The sequence below is a fragment of the Stegastes partitus genome, unplaced genomic scaffold (genome assembly GCF_000690725.1).
Source record: "Stegastes partitus isolate 25-593 unplaced genomic scaffold, Stegastes_partitus-1.0.2 Scaffold1038, whole genome shotgun sequence".
In the NCBI taxonomy this organism is placed as follows: Eukaryota; Metazoa; Chordata; class Actinopteri; family Pomacentridae; genus Stegastes; species Stegastes partitus.
This window is the reverse complement of record NW_007578769.1, coordinates 113,324-139,512: the sequence shown is the minus strand read 5'-3', so window position 1 is coordinate 139,512 and position 26,189 is coordinate 113,324. Positions and strand designations below refer to the sequence as shown.

General features: G+C 39.8%; 3 protein-coding genes across 4 annotated transcripts; 2 read left to right on the top strand and 1 right to left on the bottom strand.

Annotated features, from left to right (window-relative positions):
- The first annotated feature begins 1,800 nt into the window (after positions 1 to 1,800).
- coro1a (coronin, actin binding protein, 1A) lies at positions 1,801 to 10,989 on the top strand. Of its 2 annotated transcripts, none has more exons than XM_008295323.1 (11): positions 1,801 to 1,886; positions 3,067 to 3,270; positions 5,111 to 5,233; positions 5,335 to 5,464; positions 7,408 to 7,589; positions 8,008 to 8,127; positions 8,909 to 9,013; positions 9,090 to 9,235; positions 9,758 to 9,815; positions 9,904 to 10,119; positions 10,635 to 10,989. In XM_008295323.1, the coding sequence occupies exons 2-11, from the start codon at positions 3,073 to 3,075 to the stop codon at positions 10,725 to 10,727; spliced, it is 1,371 nt and encodes a 456-aa protein (XP_008293545.1). In that variant the 5' UTR covers positions 1,801 to 1,886; positions 3,067 to 3,072; the 3' UTR covers positions 10,728 to 10,989. The 2 variants fall into 2 exon arrangements, with proteins under 2 accessions (XP_008293545.1, XP_008293544.1); XM_008295322.1 differs by lacking the exon at positions 1,801 to 1,886 and adding an exon at positions 2,318 to 2,323.
- A 47-nt stretch (positions 10,990 to 11,036) lies between these two features.
- Positions 11,037 to 14,586, bottom strand: cldni (claudin i). Its single transcript, XM_008295321.1, has 3 exons — positions 14,452 to 14,586; positions 13,018 to 13,150; positions 11,037 to 12,361 (listed from the first exon to the last, which is right to left on the bottom strand). Exons 2-3 carry the CDS (start codon positions 13,147 to 13,149, stop codon positions 11,861 to 11,863), a joined length of 633 nt encoding a protein of 210 aa, XP_008293543.1. The 5' UTR covers position 13,150; positions 14,452 to 14,586; the 3' UTR covers positions 11,037 to 11,860.
- Positions 14,587 to 17,123: 2,537 nt separating this feature from the next.
- On the top strand, positions 17,124 to 25,585 carry ppp1caa (protein phosphatase 1, catalytic subunit, alpha isozyme a). Its single transcript, XM_008295320.1, has 7 exons — positions 17,124 to 17,246; positions 17,528 to 17,638; positions 22,512 to 22,643; positions 22,926 to 23,156; positions 23,254 to 23,358; positions 23,449 to 23,672; positions 25,125 to 25,585. Exons 2-7 carry the CDS (start codon positions 17,584 to 17,586, stop codon positions 25,374 to 25,376), a joined length of 999 nt encoding a protein of 332 aa, XP_008293542.1. The 5' UTR covers positions 17,124 to 17,246; positions 17,528 to 17,583; the 3' UTR covers positions 25,377 to 25,585.
- The last annotated feature ends 604 nt before the right edge of the window (positions 25,586 to 26,189 follow it).

Sequence of the window (26,189 nt, the reverse complement as noted above, 5' to 3'; positions counted from 1 at the left end):
GCTTAGATTTAAACTGTACAGTGAGATACAATGTTGAGTGTGATAGAAAAGGTTAAACTTGTTGTTTAGAATGACGCATAGGGCTGCTTCTTTGCTTTTGATGAGTGAGGTGAAGCCAATAGACGGCCCCCATAACTGTGAAAGTATGTGTGCATTAGGTTTTTGCTCACAGTGCTAAAAATAAAAAACCAAGAAGCAACAACATCGCTTTAACTCAGCTGTATAAGGAGATATTTAGACCCTTTCATTATATTAGAACCGGTTGCTTAAAGCAGTTTAAAGGGCCCTCCAGTGTCTTAGTATTGCTCTATCATAAGGTTTGGGACAGATTTTTAACAAATATGTGGAAGACACCAAGTTAACTTGATATTTATGTGGCTTAAACTGCTAATAAATGGATTCTAGTCTATTTATAATGCAAGTGTTCTCACAGGCTTAGCAGCTGCATCCAGCATTTATTTTAATTCATCCATCCATCCATCATCTATACACCGCTTAATCCTCACTAGGGTCGCGGGGGGGCTGGAGCCCGTCCCAGTTGACTCAGGGTGAAGGCAGGGGACACCCTGGACAGGTCACCAGTCTATCACAGGGCCACACTTAGAGACAGACAACCAAGCACGCTCACATTCACACCTACAGACAGTTTAGAATCACCAATTAACCTCATGTTAATAATGTTTTTGAACTGTGGGGGGAAGCTGGAGAACCCGGAGAGAACCCACGCTGCACAGGGAGAACATGCAAACTCCACACAGAAAGATCTTCTAGCTGCGAAGCGACGGTGCTAACCACCGAGCCACCTTGCAGCCCTATTTTCATTCATTCATTCATTCATTAATCTGTCGATTATGTTCTTAATTAATCAAAGAGTTGTTTGGTCTCAAAAATGTCAGAAAATGGTGAAACATGTCAATTCACGCCTCCCAAAGCTTGTTGTTGTATCCAAAACCCAAAGAGATTCATTTTACTGTCACAGGAGAAGAAAGAAGACAGAAAATAATCACATTTAAGAAGCTGGAATTAGAGAAATTTGCCTTTCTCCTCTTAGAAACGTACTCAAACCAGTTAATCGTGTATCAGAACAGAAGTTGTTTGATTAAATAGTTGACTACTAATTGATTAATCAACTGAATGTTCAATATCTTATCAGGAACAGGGAACTGAAATTATGTCTAAAACAACTGAGTGCCAGTTTAAGCATAACTAGCTACTGTAAAAGTGGCATGTTTGTAAAACCGGTTAGATTAGGGGTTAGTAGATAAATAAAGTTTATGTCGGATGTCACAAATGCTATAAAATCATAACAGCAAGCAGAATTGGATATGGTGTGTAGTTTTCACCCCAGTAGATCTTCTAAATATATACATATACAGTTAGTGACTGCACTGTGAACCATCATGCTGCACTGAAGCTGCATTCAAACTCCTCCTCTCAGATTTAAACTGCACCTTTGACCTGTGCTTCAGAGTGATGCATCACATTGGTTGCATCAGCTTTTTAATGATCACTGTGCATGTCGGAGAGGAAGTGGTTCTGATAACGAGGTGATGTCTGGGCAACAAAGGCCTGAATCTGCTTCCATCAGTTGATAAACAGATAGAGTAGACTGAACTCCATACAATCAAAGTTGCATTTTTCTGAAATTTTTATCTTGATGTGATCTTACAGAAGACCCTTATGTTGCCCTCTGCAGTTTTTCAACCCCAAAAAATGTCAAAGGAGACACCTCCCACTTCCACCTACATTTGAAACTCTTACTTCCTCCTTGTCGTTTTGTGATGTACTTTAACTTACCGTTTCCTCTGAGTCCCCATTCTGGTGGCAGGGTGTTTGGTGTCACTGCCGAAACTCCTTGAGCTGAATCGCCCCCGCACGACTCCCAGGTAGGCCTGAAACGTCTAGCTCCAATCTTTCCTGCAGCTCATTTACACCTGCAAAACATCTCAGAGGATATCACTTGTAACACTTGCATTTGTTATATAGCAGGTAGGTGAAGATACCAGAACATCATTGATTTGAATTCAGCATCTTGGTTGCACATGGTCTGAGTTTATCCTGTTTCAAGTCAGTGAATTGTTTCCTGCTCTGTGCTTGGTAGTGTTTTCCATCACAACAGAGACAGGCAGCGGTGGAGGCAGATCATTGACATGCATTTAGGCTCCTGATAAAATTACAGCTCACTCTATAAAGGATTATTAAATTAGGTGCAGAGCAGCAAGAGAGGTCTTGTGATGCACATGCAGCAAAACTCTTACACGATTCTGAGCGTGGGCTTATGGGCGCAGCTGCAGATTTCAGGAAGTAAAGTCTACAAATGGAGGTAAAGCAAAATATATTTTGTGGTGCTCACTGGCAGTGCTAAATGACGCATATTCTGTTGATTTTGCAGCTGGTTTTGACTAAACTTTTAGGTGATTTGAGGCTTAACACAAATCTCATTATGCACTCTGACTGACTCCTGCTTCGGTACAGGATGCATTCACCGTATATGCTACGGTTGCTTCTTAAAATATGTACCTTAAAGTGTGTATACCTGTGGGAAATTCAGTGACAGCACGAGTATGAGGATGACAAATTAGGAGAGCGAGAGGTTAGTGGTTTTTGTTGCTGAAGGATGTGGTGTAACTGCCACTTTAGCAACGACCTTTCTAAGCACACAGCAGCTCAAAGTTACGATAAAAGCATGTTTTTGTGTCGCTGCTGTTTTGTACGCTTGTCCTCAGCATGCACAATTATTTCAGGGAAACACAAATGAAGAGAGAAGAGACAGAAACCAGCAACAAACACACTAGAGGAAGCAGTTGTGAAAGACTTTGCTTCCTCTTTTTTTTTTAAGCTCTCCTCTGTCGTGTATATCTACTGTGTCATCAGCTTAATGTCTGCCAGTTTATTTCCACATGAAATCAGAAAGCAAAAACATAAAGGGAGAGTGGTCTAAGTAAATGCATGAAAATGATGACATGCATCTGTTTTCACTATCGCAGCTTGTTTCAGGTTCTACTACAGGCTTTTTGGCACACACACAAAGTTCTGCCTTTTCATTTAGTGCTTGTTTGTTCTCAGTTCACCATGTCCAGGAAGGTTGTGAGGACCAGTAAGTTCCGTCACGTCTTTGGCCAGGCTGTGAAAGCTGACCAATGCTACGATGACATCCGAATCTCCCAAATGACCTGGGACAGCAACTTCTGCTCCGTTAACCCCAAGTTTGTGGCCATGATTGTGGACGCCAGCGGTGGAGGAGCCTTCATGGTGCTGCCCCTGACCAAGGTGGGTCACACGAGGCAAGACTTGCTTGGCTCCGAGCACTTCTGTGTGACTTCTCACAATACCATTTTTGGGTGTGTTGACCACTTCAGATGCAAGTTCTTGATTGTGTGTGTATGTGTGTGTGTGTGTATGTATGTGTCTGTCCCCCCCCACAAAAAAAAAACAAGATGGCACTTTAAAATTTGAATTCTGCCAGTCACAATCACTCATTCAGCTGAATAAGGAAGTTTGATGCCGTCTTTCAGTCTTTCTACACGTCACTTGCTCCGCTGTTGAGAAGTTTTCACCATATTAGGAGTTTGTTGTCAGCCTAGTGCAGGAGGACAGGATGTGGCCTCAACCCAGCTTCTCTGCAGTCACTTTTGAAGTGTGCTAGGTGGCTTCTTTATTGCATTTTCTATCATTAAAAAAGTTGATTATTGCAAGCCTTCTGGCCTGGTTAGTGGTCATTTGCGTGTGAACTCAGTGAAGCATCTCTCTGCATCACCTATATCTTCCTTTAGGCCTGTGAATTTAATACGTCGATAGGTTTGTGCAGGTTTTCTAAAGCAATGAGTTTCATTACTAAAATAAAAAATCTTTTCTTATTGCTTCTGTAAACAGCAAAGTAGGCAAAAAATGTTTTTGCATGTGAGACAGTAGTTTGACTTGTATATCAAACACCGTCACTACTACTCATCAGAGTCCCTCGTGTGATTAATTATGTCATTAGGAATTACTGCTAAACTGGCAAAAGTGTGATTCTTCTCAGTAATGTTATGCCTGCTAATTTTCAATCCTATTCTCACACTATGTGAGGTTTTGAGTCTTTAATTTTACTTGGTGAACCCTGCAGAAACCACATTATTCATGGTCTTATCTCGCATGTAGTGTATAATTCTCAAAGGACAAAATAAGTGAAGGGACCAGTGGGCATAAAATTGCAGGGAAATGTGCTGTGGAAACATGAAAAAAAAAAAAAAGGTCAGCCTGTTCTGTGATACCTATTGTTGCTGTTATGCTCGTCTCATCTTGCTTTAAGGGGCAGCAATTTGTTCAGGTTTTTGCCAGCATTAAAAAGCAAATTCAAAATCTAGCCATAGCCAGATTGATATGCTGGAAAAATGCCCATTTACGTTCTTTTTTTTTTTTTAAACTCTAACTGTAATTGTCATGTTTCTTTTGCCTGATACTCTCCCACACTGAGGCATGTTAGAACAAATGCAGTTTCACCTTCCTGGTCCTGATCTGCTCTGTAACCAGGTTACAAGCCATTAGGAGTAATTGAAGGCATAGCTGTGGAATTTGTATCACCTGACTACCAATTTCTCCTCCTACCTGGATTAGATCATCATGTGTTTTACCTTTCTTCGTCACATGTCTGTGTTCAGATAAGATAAGATAAGCCTTTATTAATCCTACAGCGAGGGAATTTGCAATGTTCAGCAGCAAAGTGGATAGTGCAAAAAATATAGACATTAGTAGAAACAGAAGAAGAAAAAAGAAATATACAGAAGTATTGCTGACAGATTCCCCCATATGTAAAATTCCGATACTGTACAGATTAATTTAAATATGGAAAATAACAGTATTGCACATTATAATTCTTTATGTAAGAAGACATTGGAGTTCCACAGATTCTTCCATTAGTAAAAACTGATATTAAAAATACTTCTATTGATTCTTCTATATTTGAAAAAAAAAAAAGACACCTCCAACAGTATTTTACATGTAGAAAGTATTTGTAACACACAGGTTTGTATGCATTTTTCCACTTTGCTTTTTGTAATTGTCTTGTTTCTGCATGGATGAGTTTATTTGAGACGACTAACAATGTCTTCCTTTATGTTTACCGCTGCAGACAGGACGTATTGACATGTCCTACCCCACCGTATGTGGACACACAGGTCCGGTTCTGGACATTGAGTTCTGTCCTCACAATGACAACATCATTGCTAGTGGCTCAGAGGACTGTAGTGTCATGGTAAGGCAAAACAATCTTTAACTAGAGCATGACGTGACATATTCTTTGTGCTGTAATGCGATACGTGAATTATACACTTTAATGTCTCCGTTGATGAACAGATTTGGGAGATCCCGGACGGCGGGCTGACCACGTCTCTCACAGATCCTGTTGTGAAGCTGGATGGTCACTCCAAACGTGTCGGCATCCTGAGCTGGCACCCCACTGCTCACAATGTGCTGATGAGTGCAGGTATTTAATCCTCAACAACATGCTAAAACACTATCTTAACTTGTCCCTGCAGTTACATGTTTTGACAGAAAAGGTCAGCATGGAAATGCATCTGTGTATTGAGGAACCAGACAGTAATGAATGTCATATAAATATATGGCAGGTGTGTTGTTGAGTGAGACTCACACCTTTGTTAAAGAGGAAGTTCTCACAGCCTCCACCCTCTTCACTCTAAACACCCCTTTGACACTTCAGCTCACAGTAGCTCTCCCTGAGGCCTCAGTCTGTCTGACATATAACTTTACTGAGAGCTGCTTGGACTGAGCAATTTAAACAAAAATTATAATACACTAATGAGAACATGCTGCTATTGTTCATATAGACAAAATGCATAAATATTTTTTGGAAAAAATTTGTTAAAAAGAACAAAAAAACAACTGTCATTTGAAGCACAGACACATCCAGTCAACACAATGATTTTTTAATGATGCTCTTCTGCCAAAACTGGAGAAACACAAATGTTAAATAGTCAGCACTTACTGCTGCTAATTTATTACAAACGTTTCATTCATGAATATCCCTGTTTTTAAGCCTGGCACTAATCTTCATAAAGTACATTTCTAGTGTCTGTTCGGGGCTTTTACTTTTTTAGTGCAGCGCTAAGTCATCTGTCAAACACCACTGTCATGAGTTTCTCACCAAACTTTTCATATAGTTCTGTTTTCTGTATGCGGTGCTCGTTTCTGCTCTCTGCAGCCATGGCAGCTATCACTACTGTTCTGTTTATTTGGAATACAGTGGTAATGTAAAACATGTTACCAGGAAATGACACTGAAGCTTTGACAGTTTGGGAAAGAAAATGTGAAAATCTGAATCAGCTTGAATCACACAAGCCACTGCATTTTAAAATGAGGGGGAAAAAAGGCTGAATTTCACTTTATATTTATGTTTTCCTTCATAAATACAGCGTTAGCAATTGGTATTTGATAAATGCATCATACAGATCTGGTAGAACAGACATCTGACCTTGTACGTTCTGCACTGACAGCTATTTCACATGTCACTGGGACATAAGAAGCCTTCCTATACACTTCCAACAAGATTTACTACAGTTACGTTGGCCAAATGCCATTAAGCATCACAGAGGACTTAGTCATGGGGGCTCCTGTACTAGTTAAACCACTACAATGCTCTCTTCTTGCCAACACATAGCTTGGCTTTGCTAGCCCATTCTGTAGAACATAATGGTCTTGCTGCACCACACTATCATTCCATTATAGGGGATAAAAAAATAAATAAAACTCTAGCTTGTTTGTATTTATTTTAGTCAGTCACAATCAATAGGTGGGGCTAAGCAAAGGATGCAGCTTACCCTCAAAATAGTGGCGGGTCGAACGGTTGTGGTAGAATGTTTGCATGCAGGTAATAAGCAATGTCATTAAAATGGATAATCCTCCACAAAAAACTAGCAAGGCTGCTTTGTGGCACGATCCAACACTTCTGCAAAACTTTAAAACTTTTGGGTTAGTAGGTTGCTGCTTGGAGGTTGTTGTTGTTATTTCCCGTCATAAAAGAAAAAAAAGAAAGAACATGTTAACAGTTAGAGGAAGAATGGAAAATGCCGACTGAAATGAGCTCATCCTACATCGGTGAGTCCGACTAGCTGGCACAGAACTGCCAGTCTCCTCCAACAGTGTTAAAGAGTCCAAGGCTCCACCTGGTGGTGCAACCAGATATTACAACTGATCTATAATACTTGCATAAACTTTATATTTTCCTCAATTATATAAAGTGTATGTTATCTAGAAAACTGATATCATGTTTTGGCATATTCTAAATATTCACAGATCGGTGGCTGATAAAGCTAATTCAGACATCTGTACTGTAGGTTAGCTTTCTTATAACGAGCCCACACTGATGCCCGTCAACCCTTCTTTATATCTGCTACTGTTGTGTCCATGCAGGCTGTGATAACGTGGTGATCCTGTGGAACGTGGCTCGTGGGGAAGCAGCAGTGAGGATCGACACTGTGCACTCCGACCTGATCTACAGCGCCAGCTGGAACCCGGACGGCTCCAGGATCCTCACCACCTGCAAGGACAAGACCATGCGGGTGCTGGATCCACGCAAGGGCACCGTCCTCTTTGTAGGTTTCCTCATCTGATCAGCCTTTCCTGCTCTATTACCAACGCTGTAGCTTTAAGGAACAAGACAAATTAGAATTTTCCCCAATTAATGATCTGGATAGTCAATGGTCAGAAAGCAGCGAATAATCCTCAAACTGCTAGTTTTTATGTGATTGACTATTTGCTTTAGCTCTAATAATGATGCGACAGCCTGAAATGGTGTATTTCTTACCAAAAAATCTGTGTTTCAACTATTTTTGTACTTTTATCTCTTGTACAAATTGCTAATAACAAGAAACAGAAGGTGAAGTTGATTTCTTCAATTCTACACATTTGTATAATTTTGATATTAAACATGCAACTTTAGGTTTTGTATCTACTTATAGGCGTTTATAGAAATTGTACTGATCTGTTTTGTGGTTTACTTCTCACCTGCAGGAGAAGGAGAAGCCTCATGAGGGCTCCAGGCCTATCAGGGGGGTGTTTGTGAATGACGGCAAGATCCTCACAACCGGGTTCAGTCGCATGAGTGAGAGGCAGGTGGCGCTGTGGGATCCAGTGAGTGTCACTTGTCTGTCAGACTAAAAAAAACTTCACCAAGATTTATAATCCACACACTTATCCCTCCGAAAAATGGGGCTGACATTTTTTTTTCTCTGACATTAAATATGTTATGAAATGTGCAGCAGGTCAAGATACTGTTTTTAAAAATCATATTATATTTATTAAAGGTTTAGCATTCAATTCAGATCAGTTCCAGAAATTATATATTTCCACCTGAAATGAAAGAACATCTTTATGTAAGATAAATTATTTGACAGAGAAGTAGTTGTAGTGTTTGTAGAACAAAGAAAATGAGCCTTTTCACATCCCCTCACATGTTTTAAGATGTCTAGTAAAACTGTGTCTGATACACAACATGAAACCTTCAGACTCTGTGAAAAGAAAGAATGGAAATATTTTTCAGTTGAAAAGTTGAACTGATGAACACAAGATGTCGCCACCTTCAACTTTTGTCCTTCAGCAGCTGAATGTAAAAACAACAAAACAGCAGGAAAAACACTAATGGACTTAGAATTTTAGATATTATATGAAAACCTAGACACTTTTGTGGTCTGCTCAAAATTTGTCACTAGGGAGTAACTTCTATTTGCAACAATGGTGTTTCACAACAGCCACATTACAGCCCTGAGGGTGTTTGCTCTGCAATACCTACATCAGTCTCAATTAAATAGATCCTGGGATTACCTGTCGTCTGCTGAAGCAGCCTTTTTACACAGTGTATTACACCGGATATAATCAAATGCACAATTTTGTCTACCTGATTCTCCGTTAACAGAAGAACTTTAAAGAGGCGCTGACCCTGCAGGAGCTGGACACCAGCAGCGGCGTCCTTCTTCCATTTTTTGACCCAGACACTGGCGTCGTCTACCTCTGTGGAAAGGTTAGTCTGAGATGCTGCAATCTTTGTGTGTCATTCTCACCCACACAGACAGCTCACAGGTTTGTCTTCGTCACAGGGGGACAGCAGCATCCGTTACTTTGAGGTGACGGATGAGGCTCCGTTTGTCCACTACCTGTCCATGTACAGCAGCAAGGAGAGCCAGAAGGGGATGGGATACATGCCCAAGAGGGGCTTGGAGGTCAACAAATGTGAAATCGCCAGGTAGCACCATTTATGTCTTTAAAAAAAATCAAAGGTAGATCAATGGTTTTAGCCTTGATTACATTGCGGCTGGTTAGTCGGTTGCTCCACCGCTTTGGTTTGCACTGATGTTCACTGGCCCTGAATGAACTCATTTTGGTGATCCATTTTCCACTTTTCCGTTAGAGCCACAAGCAGGTTTGCATTTGTGGCGTTCAGGGAAATATCCCAACAACAGCAATGCAATTTGGTGCAGACATCAGCCTCATCTGTACCTTGAGTTTACCAATAATTAGCAAGTACAAACTAAGATAGTAAACACAGCATCAGCATGTTACTATGTTATTCGCTGTTACATAAACACTTACCTCAAAGCACCGTTGTTCCTCCCTGAACTGCAAGCATAGCTGTCGACTCTTTATCTTGTTTATATTGTTTGACATTTTGAGGACAAAATCTGTCTGCTGCCTCCAAAGGAAGCCTATTATCGCAACCTATGCTGACACAACAACCTGAAATATGAACTAATATTTCTGCCTTTAGGTTCTACAAACTCCATGAGAGGAAATGTGAGCCCATAGTCATGACGGTGCCACGCAAGGTAAAGGTTTAACAAAGCGAAGTGCACTTTTCTCCACCAGAATGAGTTTGTGGGTCACTTTTTTTTTCTTTCCTCTCTGCCTGTGTAGTCGGATCTGTTCCAAGAAGATCTGTACCCCGACACCATCGGCCCCGAGCCCTCCGTCGAAGCTGACGAGTGGTTCGAAGGCAAAGATGCACAGCCGATTCTGATATCCCTAAAGGACGGGTTCGTAGCAACCACCAGAGCCAAGGAGTTCAAAGTTCACAAGAGTCTCCTGAAGACCACGACTGCCTCTGCAGGGAATCAGCAGGACAGCAGCGGGGTGAGTCTCCAAAATAATCTTTTAAATAATAAGAATGAGTTGTACTTTACGTCAAGAATTTCCTTTTTTTACTGTTTCATGCTTTTTTCAGCATTTCAAAAGGTGATGGTTGCACCACAGTATTTCATAGATTTAGTTCTTAAATAAGATTTTACATTCAACTCAGTTTTAACGTAAATGTTTATTGTGGTGCTTTTTTTTTAAACAGATGAAACCTGAAGTACTTATAAATAGTCGTTAAAAATAGCTCCACCTTAAGCAACTACAGGGAAAGCTGCCTATATCTTGTTTTTCTGCATATTTTATTTTGATATTTATGCTAGACTTTACTGATACATCTATACAGTTTGGAATGCAGGACTTTTCGATGGGCACTTTTTCCTCTGTAAATACGTCATTTTATTCTCAATAGCAAGAAAAAACAATTTTTTTTTGCTGACCAAATCCAACTAATCAATAACAAATGCTGCAATATGCATCAAACTCACATCATGACTTTTTTTTCTGTCTCTCAGGAGGTTCAGTCCTTGAGAAAGGAGGTGAAAGACCTCAAAGCAGCGATAGAGGAGCTGACCAAGCGTGTGAGCGAGCTGGAGAGCAAGCATTAAACCCGGAAAGTTCAAAAAACAAGAAAAAAATAATAACTCAAGAGCAGAAGTCAAGAGAGAAGCAATGAAGCAAACAGACAACTAGAGGGAGACGACTGTTGTTAACTTTTCATTGTAGTGAGATAAAGGGAGAACTTAAGAAAGTGGATGTTAGAAAACTATTTTTTGGGAATTTTTATTGGGGTTATGTGATCAATTTAAAAATATCCTATTCTAATATATGCTTTTAGTTTGAAATAAAGTCTTCTGTATTTTCAAAGTACATTTTTGACTTTTTTTTTCTTTCAAAAAACAAACGTGAAATGCACATTTCAATTGGACCAATTTTTATTCAGTAATACTCATCTGCATACAAAATGAGAAACAAAACAAAATGAGCAGCAAGAAGTGTCTCATAAAAGGAAATGTAATGTGGACGCTTGAAGACATATCATCAGAGAAACAAGTGCACATAGATGCTCCCTGAGGCTTTCTGAGGCGCGTTTGGTTAAAGACTATTTTGACAGCTCATTCTGACCACAGACAGTTAACAGCGTCAAAGATAAAAGAGGAACAGACAAGTGATTAAACATGCAAACTGTATGTGAAATATGAGCCATTAGTGCATCTAAAAAAGGCCATTTGGCTCTTTCATCTTTATACATTGAGCTTAGAGCTCACAAAGTCCGATTGTTTTTCATCTCACAAATACACTTTTCACATTTTCATAACCTTTAATGTTCTTTTACACTTGTGCTGTTCTTTCAAAATCAATTTTGAGGTCACATATTTCAAGAAAAAAAAAAGTAGAAAGCAACAGTTTTAAAGCTAGAATATCATAGTTGTTGTCATATATGCCAAGGCAGTAACCCAAACAAAATGTTTTAATTCTAAGGTCACAAACTTTTTGTGAGGTGATTTATAATGTATAGCCTTTACTTTCATAGCTTATGCTTTACCCAACACCCAAAATGAAAACGTCACCAGCTTGACTATTAATATGGAAGCAAGTTAATGTCAGCATTTGATATTTACACTTTTTCTTTTTCAAAATAACCCCTGGTGTCATCTACTGTTTTGTGCTTCCCAGTCTTTTACCAACTAAATCCCCCTGCCCTCCTTTCTCTCAAACACCGGTCCCTTTCATGAAGCATCTACACGTAGTTTTTGTTGGGGGCTGAGGCGCTGTTGCTGTAGTACTTGGCAGTTCCTCCTGAGCTGGATTTGGGCCTGCTGAAGCAGCAGAGCAGACCTCCACCCAGAAGCAGCAGTACGCCAGCTCCCCAGCCCACAAAGATGCACGCTCCCAACTCCCTCTTCTGGGAAGCAGGTATCAGGGGGTTGTTGAAGGTGCTCACGATAATGTGTGCGGACCAGCTGACGGGGATGATCACCAGAAGGCCAGCCAGCAGCATGCCCACCCCGGCCACGAGGCTGATCTTCGGCTTGGCGTCTTCGTTCTCAATGCAGGTAGTGAAGTCGGCGCCGCAGAACAGGATGAGGAGGCTGAGGCAGCTGAGCATGCAGCTGATGATGGTCATGGCGCGGGCGGCCTGCAGGTCAGAGGACAGCACCAGCAGGGAGTCGTAGTTCTTGCACTGCTGCTGGCCGGTACTCTGCACCACGCATTCTGTCCACAGGCCCTCCTGACTGCTCTACTCACACAAATGGAAAGACAGCACAGAGTCACTTCATGTAGCATTCATATACTTAACCTGAGTATCTTCATTTAATGCTGCTTCACAATATGTCAAAAGAACATGCTGTACTTTTCACTCCATTACATTTATGTGACAGCTTTGGATACTTTGCACTCATCATTCACAAAACATATAATAAACTTATAAAACATGATGTACTGTTATTGTTAAAGTACCCAACGCAACAATAATGAGGTCAAATCAGCTCCACCTCAAGCAAAAAATGCAATAAAATACAACGTATACAACAACAGATAAGGAATAATAAAACAAGGACACAATATTGAATTGTATAGCCCTCATTTTACTTTTGAGAAAATTTTGGTTTTTTATATTGAATTATTGCTAATTTGACTTGGCTAAAATGTCCTGAATACTTGAATAGAACAGTCTGCTTTCATTAGGTGTTTATCTAAAAGTGATAAAGTCAGTGCAGCTACATTTATGGATTAGAAAACAAAATGAAATCCCCTTAACAAGGGTCCCCCAAAAAGTTCTTTTTTGACATGTGTCTATTTATATATAGACATACAGTACATAAATTCAACAGGATCAGAAATCCTTATATGTAGTCGTGTGGTGTAGGTCTCTGTGTTAAAACCTTCAATTACCTGTGCAGTCACAATGTTGTTTCCTGTGAAGGAAGACACCTTCCAGCGAGGAACAGCGCAGCAAACAATGACCCCAATCAGGCCGAGGACGCCGAGGGCCACACACACAATCTGAACTCCCACAGATCCCATCCTAGAAAAAAACAGAGAAACCAAAGAGGCATGAGTAAGATACTTAAAGCTTTTATTGCTACTTCACAGTACTCTTTTCACTCTTTATGTTTTCATTTCTAACTGTTTGGTATTTATTGTTTCATTTGTCTTCTGCCTTTCATCCAACAATACAAGATTTCTTCAATTTTTTTTCCCACTTAAATGCTTTAATTCTGCTTTTAATTTCCCGTGTTTCTACTTAATTGCGGTTTCATTGAAGCTCATTAGCACTTGCTCTTCTATTCAGAGGATGAGTTTGATGTGTGATCACGTAGCTGAAGACACACTCAGACAAACGCCTGCTCCCTCTGCCGGGTCCTCACAGAAGGTGTGGCGAGGACTACATTTTTAAAACAGCCATGCCCCGACAGGCCCGTGCATCCCAGATCTCCACCCAGGACTTGTTGAACCCTCCCTCACAACTTCTTACTTACAAAATCTCTGCTCTAACTTAATGATTAACCTTCATATGGAAATAAAATTGAGTTTAGATTAAAAAAATGAGAGACGCAAAACAGACATGTACATGGCACTGAGATATCAATTCAGGAACAGGATATTTTATTCAGTATCTTTGTTTAAGGCACATGTGGCAAATTCTTTCCCTTTGTTCGTCTCAGGAACAGACAAAAAAATCCTTTGCCACAGGACACATTTTGTTGAGCAAAGCAAATGCCTCCTACTTTGTATCCTCTGGTGATCATTAAATCCAGTTTTCTTCACCTTAAATCTACTGAAATCAACAAAGGACGGCCAATAACCCAGTCAGGGGTTGTGCTGGGTTTAAACCAGGACAAAAATATCTTACTTTTAAGCATTTTAAGCATATGTGATCCGCCCCAAATGACAAACTTTCAGAGCAGATTAAACACTGAAAACTAATCTGATGTGAGTCAGTTGATTTAAAATAGTTTTTGCTCCTGAAAGTTCAGTTCATCCTCAAAATGACTGAGTTTATTGTAATCAAGCACAGTTGTTTTTTTGTTTTTAATTAGTTGATTCCTGTCAATTCTAACATAGACTCTTAAAACAGTGAACACAGATAAAACAAATGTTCAGCCTTTACTCTATTCTCACAGCTGTTTATTTGCACTTTTCATGTTTTTTCCTCATGTCCATTAAAAAACTAAAGGTATCTAACTAATCCTCGACCAATCCTTTCATCCTCTGTCATTTCGAGCTTTTGCAGAATCCTGTCTCTTTTCAGCTTTCAGACTGTTATTTTTGAATAAAACGTGGATAAAAAAAAAAACAACAACAACAACAAAAAAACATGCCTACCTTTTGTGAAATGTGAAAAATTAGATCAGGTGTCGGTTGAGGTTCTTCCTTTTTTTTTCTGCCTGTGTGTTGTTTTGAAGATGCTGTTTTCAAATGTACAAAAGTGTTGTGTAGAGGTTGTGAGATAGGATGGGGTATTTGTAGAGGAATGTGGGATGTAGGTGGGGCTCAGCTCAAAACAGGGGAATACAGAGAAGGGAAGGACCTCTATACCAGACTGGACTTGTCCTATAGTTTGTCTTGTGTCTTTCCCTCTCTTTTCCCACCTTAGTAATCCTGGTGTGGCGCTGAGAAGCACTTCAGTGTTAAAACGTCAGAGTTTCAAGGAAACAAAGCTGCAATATCTTGGCATCAATAGTCAAAATTGACCAAGAAACAGAAAAAGATTTTTTCTTATTGTGGTGAAGATGATAATGATGATGCAGGGTGAATCACTTTGTTTGTATCGATCACAAGTTACCAGAAAAAGACTGGTGAGTCACCTTGGAGACGGCCCCCTTTTTCTCCACCGTCTACACAAACAAATACCAGCCAGGCCGCCATACCTGCACATCCCAAGTAACCACCTCCCCCCCCGACTCCACACCTCCTCACATACGCACCTACTTCTGTCGAAACTGTGATATGTGGGTTTTTACGTAATATTGTAAGCCGGGATTCGTGGATCAAGGGAAGGAAAATAAATGAGGAAATGAAGAGGAATGTAACCTCTGTTAGCACATTCTGTGTCACACTTTCATAGTTTGCATAATATTAAGCGTCAGTGTGAAGACACAGAGAGGAATTTTAAAAATACATACAACAAAATAGTACGTCAGACGCACAAAACCGATACTTTGTACAGGGACTTATTTATACATCAATTTCAAGAAACATGATGCTATTTTTACTAGTATTTTGTGGTTTCATCAGAAATATTTAGGATTTGTTTAGTGATATAAAGCTTTCCAATTAATTAAATAAATATAGCTGTTATTTATCTCCATGTTAAGTAAAAAAATCCTTCATCAAAGTGTTGCTTAACTAAAAGTACAGAGGTGTTTGTCACAACATGAAGCTAAAGCATGAAAGAATAACTTAAAGTGAGGCAGCGATATGGCCCTTCTTAATTCTAGACATTAATAACAATGATGGATTATCATTCATGTGTACACAATAAAAATGCTTCATATCTTATTCATTCATTATATGTTTCATATGTAAAATCTTACTCTGGAAACGTGTTTAATCCATAATTGAAACTAACTGAAGTAGCATAAAATGGAAATTTTGTGCTACTTCATACGTTTTGTATGTAAAATTGTACCCTGTAAGAAGTAAAGTTATAGAAACAAAAACCCTGCATCAGCAAATAGCAGACTTGTTTGTAGCAACATGAATTCAAGTATTAAAAAGTTCTTTAAGTAATGCCAAGACATGGCTCTGCAGATTTTTACATTATATTATAAATTACTAGATTATATATTTATGTGTATATAACAAAAATGCCATGAATTTTATTTGCTCATCACGTAGTTTGTATGTTAGATCTTACCCTATAACGGTGTTTTCTTCATTATTAAAGCTAGCTAAAAGTATCATAAAAGGAAAATATTCAGGTTAAGTACACAAATATTTACATTATGTATATTAATAAATGTACATACTCTATTGTTCAGTTGTTGCTGTAAACTTAACAGTCTATTTTTATGTTTTAAAAAAGCCGGACAGTTATTACTCCGCTTTTGCCTGTAATGTGTGTTTAGTGTACACCAGATATGTTAAAATGCAAGATGACATACAAGCACAACAACAATTTCCCTGAGGTTTGCACCAAAGGGACCAATAAAATTCTATTCTATTCTATTCTATTCTATTCTATTCTATTCTATTCTATTCTATTCTATTCTATTCTGTTCTATTCTACATTATGAATCATAAGGGGGTTCATCTACAAATGATAAACATACATTACATAGCATTATAAATTAAAAAAGCTTATTAAGCTGTATTTTTTTGTATTTATTAACAATGACAATATGGATTTTTAAAAATAGATTTTATTTTATATTAATTTTAGGAGAAAAAAAATAATTTGTTAGTTTTTTTCTACTTTGTAAACCCCTATTTTCAAAAGTGCTGTATTTATAAAGTTATTATTATTAGTAGAAGTGTTAATTATTATTGTTAGCAGCAGTATTATTATTATTAGCAGTCGTAGTATAATTTTAAAGGATCATTTCTATACCCTGTTGTACTGCATAAGACTTGATATGTGGTTACCTAACCATATATTTTAATTAAATACAAAATCATAAAAACCTATGGCATTAAAATATTATTACATGTTTGTTTTTTTTCTTTGGCTGTGCAGGTGTTGCTCTGCCTCCTGGGGGCAGGTCAGATGAAATTGCTGTAGAGGATATTTTAGGTTTTACGATGCAGTTCCACATGTAAACAGTTGGTGGCGCATTGTGAGCTTACATTTAAATCTCCATTGATGCCATTGTAAACGGCTGTGGGCGGGGCCCTACGTGTAAAGACGGACCCGGCATGAATCCAATCAGATGCGCAAGTTTGGATTCTAAATTCTACGACGGACCAATCAGCTCCAGAGAAACGTGGGAAGAGCTCGGTTTGATTCAGCCTCCTCTGTCACCGTAGACGCTTCGCTAGAAACGGCCCTCTTTTAAAGTTCCTGGGGGAAGAGTAGAGCGACCCGGACGAACCAAGGGAAAAGGGCCAAGATTGAACTCAGGGGATAAATATTTACAGCTTTTTCATCCCAGGTGGATCGGTGTTGAACCGAAGACAAGGTTCGCGGACATTTTGTCTGTTTCTAAGTTATTATATAGCTAGCGTTAGCTAACTAGCCGCGGCTCTGTTGCTGCTAGTTTGTATGTGTAGCTTATGTTACTTGGCTAATAGCTACCCAGCTAGCTTGGTTAGCTGAAGCTCGCTTAAGCTCATTGATTGTTCCAGCCCTGACGTTGCTTGATTAGCAAGACATTCGTCAGGTAACCAGTGTAAATGATGACATATATTACTAGTAACTACTAATGTCTCTGTCTTGTTCTTTCTGTTCTTAAAATCTAAGGTGCTACAGAGAAAACCAAGGTCTTGACTGCCCGAGAACGTCAGAAAATAAAGAAAATGGCGGAGCCGGACAAATTAAACATCGACTCTATAATTCAGCGTCTCTTGGAAGGTGAGGAGAACCAAACCCACTGTACAGCAAATGCCTCGGTTTGATTATGTGAAATTTTGTTTGTAATGAAATGTGTGTTACATATATCAGGTAGGTCAACTGAAGTTAAAGGCAGCCACGGTATGTTGTAGTAGCCTACTTAAGATTGCTCTCCGGCTCGATGCTTGGATTCAGATCAAAGGTTGTAACCAAATCAACCCTGCTCTATATAGATGTCATTTGATTTGAGAGATGTGTTTTCTTTATAATAGCCATTTCTTCATTTGTTTTCAGCGGCGGTGCACTGTTGTAATGTTGTCCACAAATCAAAGAGAATACGTGACGTTACAGAGTGATGTAGCACGGAAAAAGAGGGACATCACACACGTATTTATGTAAATTATGACTCTGGATGCATTAGTTGTTTAGGGCTTATGGGTTCTGATTAATGCATCAGCTTTTTTTCCATGAGGACTTGAACCAGGCTCAGATTTATTTCTGTGTCTCAGCTCAGGACAACAGAAACGCCCAGTTTGAATAATTCTGTCATTAGTTGGATGATTTGAGAGTGGCTATTTGCAATATAACAGTGAGAGATTATAACTGTGACTTTTAACTGTTAACTCTCATGGACAAAGGCTTCCTGCAAGAACAGTTTTGCAGTTTTTTTTTTAAACCACATTAGTCACTCCTTTCCCACCAGAGCTCTTCACTTACTTGGGTGGGCTGTGCTGTTTTGCAGTTGCATGTTGAAGGATCTGTTTACAATTTGCAGCTCCAGTCTTCCCAAAGTGACTTGTTAATGAAGTGTACAAACAAGGATACTTGATTGGCACACACTTACTGTTACTGTGTTCAACTGCTGGTTGGCCCTCTTTGCTGCTCCGCTGCTGTCTTTGAAGCATAAACTTTTATAATTTCTTTTTGCTACAAAGTTATGCCATGTGGTTTTCCTTTTTTTCTTTTTTTTTTTTTCGATGCATGTAAAAACAAAAAAAATGTGTAAATTCCAACAGTTATACAGCACTTTATAAAAATCTTGTGTAAAAAAAAATGCATAGGAATTGTTTTAAATCTTTGGACTGCTCATCTGCTGGCAGATGTAGATTCATTGTATCTGTCCTGCTTCTGTGTCTGATGCAAACCATTCCTGAGTAGAAGATTTTAGATGTCTGAATGCCAACTGTATACAGTGTGTGTGTGAGGACAGATTTGTCATGGTTGGAGGTGTATGAGGGAAAACAGGGCTGTGTTATCTTCACATCCGCATGATGATTGTGTAACAGGAGCCCCGAGGACATCAAACACAAGCATAAATCTCCTCAGACCCAACTGTACAGTTCATCGAAAGAGCACAAGAAATAAGGTTGTGACCTTCTATAGATGTCCTTGTAGGGCGAGTGGTGTAGAAATTGTGTTACACCTAGCGGTTTCACAGCAGCAACCCAGTCTATGTGGGTTAGTAAAATGAAGCTACTTTTATTCTTACAACCAATACATAATGAAAAATTGTGCCTCTAGTCACATTTTTTTTATTAGAAGATGTTTTGAAAGGTAAATAGGGAACACTTGATGAAGAGACTTTTCTCACGACGAACATTGTTCATAAATTTGCCCTTAGCCCTCAGTTTGTTTATCGTCTTAAATATAGGCCCTGCATGATCAGACTAAGCTGAGCTGGTGGAGGTGATTGGGATTATGCACAAATATGCATATGCAGTCATAGCGCCTGCTGGGAGTTTGACTTTGACTGTGGGCCATGCTGGCTACTGGAGTGTTTTGTACCTGGATTGTTGTACTTGGGCCGTGATAAGGTTGTCTGCCAAACACAGGAGAAGACAAACAAGCCTGATAGTGGCAGTATTTATATCCTCTTACATAACTCACTTGACCTTTTTTTTTTCAGCGTTTGCGGTTTTATTGCTGGGAATAAGCATTCGGCAGTAAATGTTGCTATTGTTATGGTACTGCTGTGTGCAAGGCTCCAGAAGATTCAAGAATAACTGTCCCATTGCAGGTTCTGTATTAAAAGATTGATAAATTACCCCATGCCGGCTCAGGCTCCTATGGGGAAACAAGGTAGCTCTCCTGCTTGCTGACTGTGTTTCGAGACCAAACCAATTAAATGTGTTTGGATAATGAGCAGTTTCAATTGGATTACTTACGTCGATCTAGAGCTAAGCGAACTCAGGGAGTGCGTTGCTAATAGCATGTCTGGAGAGCGTGACATCACCTAAGCCCAACCAGAACACCCAGCACTGTGTCAGGGGTGCTGGACCAAACCAACTGTTGATTCCAGCACTCCCGACACAGCTTTTACTGTTGCACTGGTCCGGCTCTTTGTTTTCGGCCTCCTGATCAGTGTAGTGGAAAGCCTTTTGTCTGTGCCCCTCATGATAAGCTCATGGTTGCCCACTGGCTATGTGGCTAACTTTGGAGTAAGCTCTGTCAGGGCTTAGCCTTCTGTAATCCAGGTTTAAAGTGACAACCAGCACTGCAGTATTTATATCTACTTTTCACTGCTTTTAGTCGTCGCTTCAGCACAGTGCCTTTATTCTGCATCCATTTGTTGACGTCTGCTCTCGCCCTCCCTCTCCAAGTTGCAAGCACTATTAAACCAAGATTAATTTTACTGAGCGATGGTCTGTAATTCAGTGTCAGGTGCTGTGTGTAGCATTTCACAAGTAGTAAAGGATATCTTTGACTTCCCAACGTTATGGACAAAGAATGTAAGATTTATTTCTGTCTCCCTCTCTCTGTCTGTATATATAACACAGCTATTAGTTGGACAATTACTCAGAGTAATTCTCGGCCCATTGTCTATGGTGCAGTTATCAGAAAGGGGTGATATTTAAATGGTGATTCTCATGTAATACAATAGTCCCTTTTCTCTATGATGAGATGTCATTAATTCTATAATAATTGTGGTAAATGCGATCATCACTGTGGCTACAACAAGTGTGTGTCTAAGTACCTGTTCTGGTGCATCAGGTTATGAGCATACAATCACAGTTTCACCATTGTTAGCACCGAGAAATGCATTTTCACCAACTTCCAGTTTTATTGAAACAGTATTTTGTACATCGAGATTTATTCTTGATTTGTTTGAATGCTGCACTGGTGTAGAGTCTTATTTAAATGAGTTTTGCACAGTCAATTTTATTTCTTGTGAATGACATCGGGTACATCTCAAACAGGTTTTTAGTAAATAGCTCAATAATTACAATGCGTGAGTGGCGGCAGAAATTGTGATCTCAGTATCGACGAGGCAACGATCATTTTAGATATAATTATGTGGCATCGCATCTGAGGTTGCTTTAAGCTTTGCCAGAACTAGGTAGTACAATTAAAGATTTAATGTTCTGAAACAAATATAGTTTTTCAGTGACTATGGTTTTGCTGTTATCGTCCACACGTGCATTGGTTTGCTTGACTGGCATTTAAAAGTAAATGCGTTTGTCTGTTAACCGGCAAACACCTGATAACTATTAAATCAGTCCCATAAACATATTACAGAGAGCTCTGTTCACACGCGCCTTGAATATAATTGTCACTCAGATCGTTGGAGGCAGTTCTGTCTCCACTATACATATATTACTTGTGCAGTGGCCTGTGTAGAATTTGTTGGGTGGGAATGAGACTCCTCATTAGTAGGCTTGTACAGTTTGTGGTGGGAACTGCTTTGGCATCAAGCAGCACATGTACGAGTGGGGGCGTGATTGATTCTGTCAGTGATACAAACAAACCTGATTCCAAACTCCATCAGGAGCAGTCTTGCATAAGGGTGCAGTGCACACACATTCACTGAGATACAGTCGCATGGCACCACATCTACGGCCTACATTTGGCATGTCAATAGACAAATATTTTGATCTGAATTAGGACCAGTTGTCCTGGTACACGTAATTTCAGACTGCCTGTGAGACTACCAGCTATTTTTTTTTTTTATATATCTAAGGGATGTTTTTACACCCCAACCATTTCAACAACATTAAAGCTGTGACTACATATTTGATGGGATGTGGGGTCTTAAGCAAATAGTTTGTCAGGAAAATAAATTTGGATTAAGTATTTCACTCTTTATCATAATTTTGTGGTTGGCACCATTCAGTGTGTGGTAGGTGTGAAAATACAAGACAAGGAAACACTTGACAAACCTGCTGAATTCCTAAGATAGCATCAGTTACGTAGCTGGTAGCTGGATGACAGGGAGAGAATATTATCTATTGCAATATTATATTTGTACATATGCTATTTATATGTGAAGTACTTACCCTATGTTACAACCTGTTTCTTGGCCTTATTTTTGATTTGAGGCTGTGTTATTACCGCCTGTGGCAAGCCATTCTTTGCTTCTTAGCAATGAAGAGTCCTAATTACGTGTTTGCAGCGTCTTTACTGCAGCTTCATCAGCTACAAGGGGAAGTGGGTTTCACATCTTTTTCCTAGCATCGGTTTGAACTGCCGCCTATGCAGAAAGCCTTGTTTTTGAGGCTGACAGCGTCAAGCTACTTTCCAGTGATCAGGTTTTCTCAGATGTTGCACATCTTTGCACACTTTACAGGCTCATCTCGCTGTGCTGTGGTTTGATAAACATTAAAAGTGTAACTTGTGTCAGTAGCTTGTAATTTCCAAAATGTACAGTACAATATTACCTTTCAATGATGTGGTTACCTGCAGAAGTGGCTTTAAGACTGGACTGCTAACAGAATTTGTCAGCATTTGGCTGGTGGGAGGTGTTAACTTCTCAGTCTGGTGGTCTGTTTCAAAATCCGAGGATCACGTTTCATTGCTGTGCTTTACGTCAGCCTTTCTTTCAGCTCTGAGAATAGGCATGTCTTTGTCGTGTTAATGCATCTCCCATAAACTTTTCCATTATCTCTCCTTTTTTTAGTCAAGGGCTCTCGGCCAGGGAAGAATGTCCAGCTGACAGAGAACGAGATCCGTGGCCTTTGCCTCAAGTCCCGTGAAATCTTCCTGAGCCAGCCGATCCTGCTTGAACTAGAGGCTCCCTTAAAAATCTGTGGTGAGTTTTAATGAGTTGAGGTGTCTGTGCTGAACAGTCGGTCTACAGCATCAAGGCAAAGTGTGAAAATCAGGTCTAAGAAGCTGCACTGTGGGCTGTCCTATGTACATAACACAATGGTCATCATATAATGTTTTGTTCATGATTTCGTGAGCCGTTTTGCTTGTTTGTAATTGAAACTTCTGTCAGCTGACAAGTGTGGACTCTGCACGTAATAGCAGCTACACCCAGTAGCAGTGAGAATGTGGTGTGTAAATTGCTCTTCTCTGCTGCCCCCTGCAGGTGATGTCCATGGTCAGTACTATGATCTGCTCCGGCTTTTTGAATATGGAGGCTTCCCCCCAGAAAGCAATTACCTGTTCCTGGGCGACTATGTAGACAGAGGAAAGCAGTCACTGGAGACTATCTGCCTGCTTCTAGCCTACAAGATCAAATACCCAGAGAACTTTTTCCTGCTGCGTGGCAACCATGAATGCGCCTCTATTAATCGAATCTATGGCTTTTATGATGAGTGTAAGTGCACACAGAGCCTGTAAATTGAGGGGGGAAAAAACACACCTGTATTCCTGACTATTGCACTGAGTTCCAATTTCTCTCCTCCTGTTGGTAGGTAAGCGACGGTATAACATTAAGCTGTGGAAGACCTTCACAGACTGCTTCAACTGTTTACCTGTGGCTGCCATTGTAGATGAGAAAATCTTCTGCTGTCACGGAGGTAGGCCTTGTTAATGTATGATGTTAAGAAGATTACATGATAAGGGGCAGCCTAAGATGCTTGAGTGTTCCCTGTGTACTTCCTCTCCAGGCCTGTCTCCTGATCTTCAGTCAATGGAGCAGATCCGCAGAGTAATGCGACCCACAGACGTGCCTGACCAGGGTTTGTTGTGCGACCTGCTGTGGGCCGATCCAGACAAAGATGTGCTGGGCTGGGGTGAAAACGATCGCGGTGTCTCCTTCACATTCGGAGCAGATGTAGTGGCCAAATTTTTGCACAAACATGACATGGACCTAATATGCAGGGCACATCAGGTAATGTTTGCTAGTTATTATGTATGGATTAAAAGCCAAGAAGCCTTGACTGTTAACTAAAGCTGTATTTATTTGTCCTTGTTGTTTACTTGTTTTTGTAAAAGGACTGGGATTTTACACACAGTGCTTACTTGTTTTGGTACATCTGTAAAATAGAGTACAATCCAATAACAAAAGCTCAGCCATAAATTGAACCTTTTGTGAAGATAATATTGTTCAGATTTGATTGACACTGTCAAGCAGTATTAATTTAATTATATGTTTATTACTGATGTTTCAGTTTGCTGTGGTGATGAATAGAACTGCATTGTAATGAGAGGCCCTTCTGATAATTTGCTCATTTAGAAACATGAGGAAGGAAGAGTATTATAATCACATTTCAATATAACACAGTCCAGTACAGCAGCACCACTAACCACAACCTTACTAACCGACATGTAAGTGAATTAAAGCTTCAGCAAAAAAAAAAAAAAAACAATCAAACCTTTCAGTCCTATCAAATTAAGAACTTGTGGCAGGTGTTTTGTCTTGGGTTTCCCCAGGTTATTCAGCTATACCTAACATTTTGGCTCCATTGAATACATAACCTATGTGAAATGTTCACAGAGTGGATGTGCTGCAGGCTGTCTTTTGACTGGCTACACCTGAGCACATGTACCAAGCAGAGTTATAACAAAACAAGACTTTGAGCTTTCGTTATGGGATTTTTCTGTCTTCAGTTTTAAGACCCAGCACAGCGCTGTCTAACTTCCTGTTTTCTCACTTAGTTTGTGTAATATAGGCACGTTGACATCTACAGACATCATTAGACTCTGTGAAGGATAAAGTTACTAAGCAACTGTTAGCTGATAGTGGTAAAATAAATGTTGACAGGATGAGCAAGACCCCGAGGTTGAAGTCCTGTTTGATACATAGTCGTCGTTTCCTGCATGTTGTTAGGTTTAAAAAAAACACACACACACACAAGACTTTATGACCCTTTTCTATGTACAAGGGCCACACTTGTATTACATAAATAATATAGGAAGAAGCCTGGTTTATTTTTAACATTTGCAGCACTGATCTTCACAATGCATATGCAGCCCTTGCACCCTGCTCTTGTTCCTGTTGTTGCTGCTGCTGCTTTCATTGATTACAGGCAGCTCTGCAAATGGTCTGCATATATTAAGTGTTCATTGTAGCCCCTGAGTATTTCAGTTCAACATATTGAAACTAAAAAGCACAATTATTTCAGTATAAGTAAAAAAAAAAAAAAAACGACAGCAGGTGATGACTATACAGTGGCTAATGTGTGTTACCTTGTAGAAGATATGTGTGAGTGTGAGCATTTGAGATCCAGTATGGTTTAAAACAACTTAAAAATCTTCTTACAACCACTTGTACCAAAGCGCTGCGGACTTTTTGCTTCTGTTTTGCATTTTGTAGTAATGATAGCCTCTCTTCTATCCAAAGGTGGTAGAAGATGGTTATGAGTTTTTCGCGAAGAGGCAACTCGTCACTCTATTCTCGGCTCCCAACTACTGTGGAGAGTTTGACAACGCTGGTGCCATGATGAGTGTGGATGAGACACTCATGTGCTCCTTCCAGATTCTGAAACCAGCAGATAAGAAATTGTATCCTTATGGTGGAGGGGGAGGAATGGGATCTGGGAGACCGGTCACCCCGCCACGAAATTCAGCCAAGTCCGCCAAGGCCAAGAAATAACACCCGCTGGGTCTCCCTCCCACGACCTGCCACCCCCTGTCGGCCCAACGCTCTTTTTTTCCTACCTCCCAAACTTGTTTCTCCCTCGTCACCAAACGGCATTAAAGAAAAACAAGTGTCCAGGGTTCAATCATATTTTTTCTCTCTAAAACTATTTCTAACCGTTTGTTTGGCTATTTGCTTGCAATTTTTTGTGCGTGAGTGTGTGTGTAAAAAGTGAGAATGATACAGAAGGAGATGCTGTATTCTGTATGTACGTTTTTATTTTTTTCTTCCTCCTGTGCCCTCTGTTTTCCTGTCATTTTGTAGAGATGGGTCTGGCCCATCCATTATGTAAATTCAAAACCTGGCTGCAGGGTAGGAGGGGAAGGGGAAGAGAGAGGAGCCTTAGCTGTTTATGTTAAGGCCCTGCACTGTTTAATGCTAAACACAAGCTTTTGTACATCCAGTTTCAGAGGTCCGTGTATGTCTGTGTGATGGGTTGGGTTGGGTTGGGGTGGGGTTGGGGATCGAATTGCACGTTCAAATGGTAACGGCACATACCACACACTGGGCGCACAGGTGGATATATGTGCAGGTGAATCCCTAAATTAAATGGATTCACAATAAGAAAACTTTTTTTTTTCTTCTCTTCCATTATGAAAACCAATGATTTGAGATCACAGTCATGGATGTGAAATAGTTTTGCTTCTTTCTTCTTCTTTTTTTTTTTTTGTTTCTTTCTTGTAGATACATAAAACCAACATGTTTTTTTTTTCTTTTTCTTGTTTTTAGTTCACTGAAAGTTGAAGATGAATAAAAAAAAACATTTAT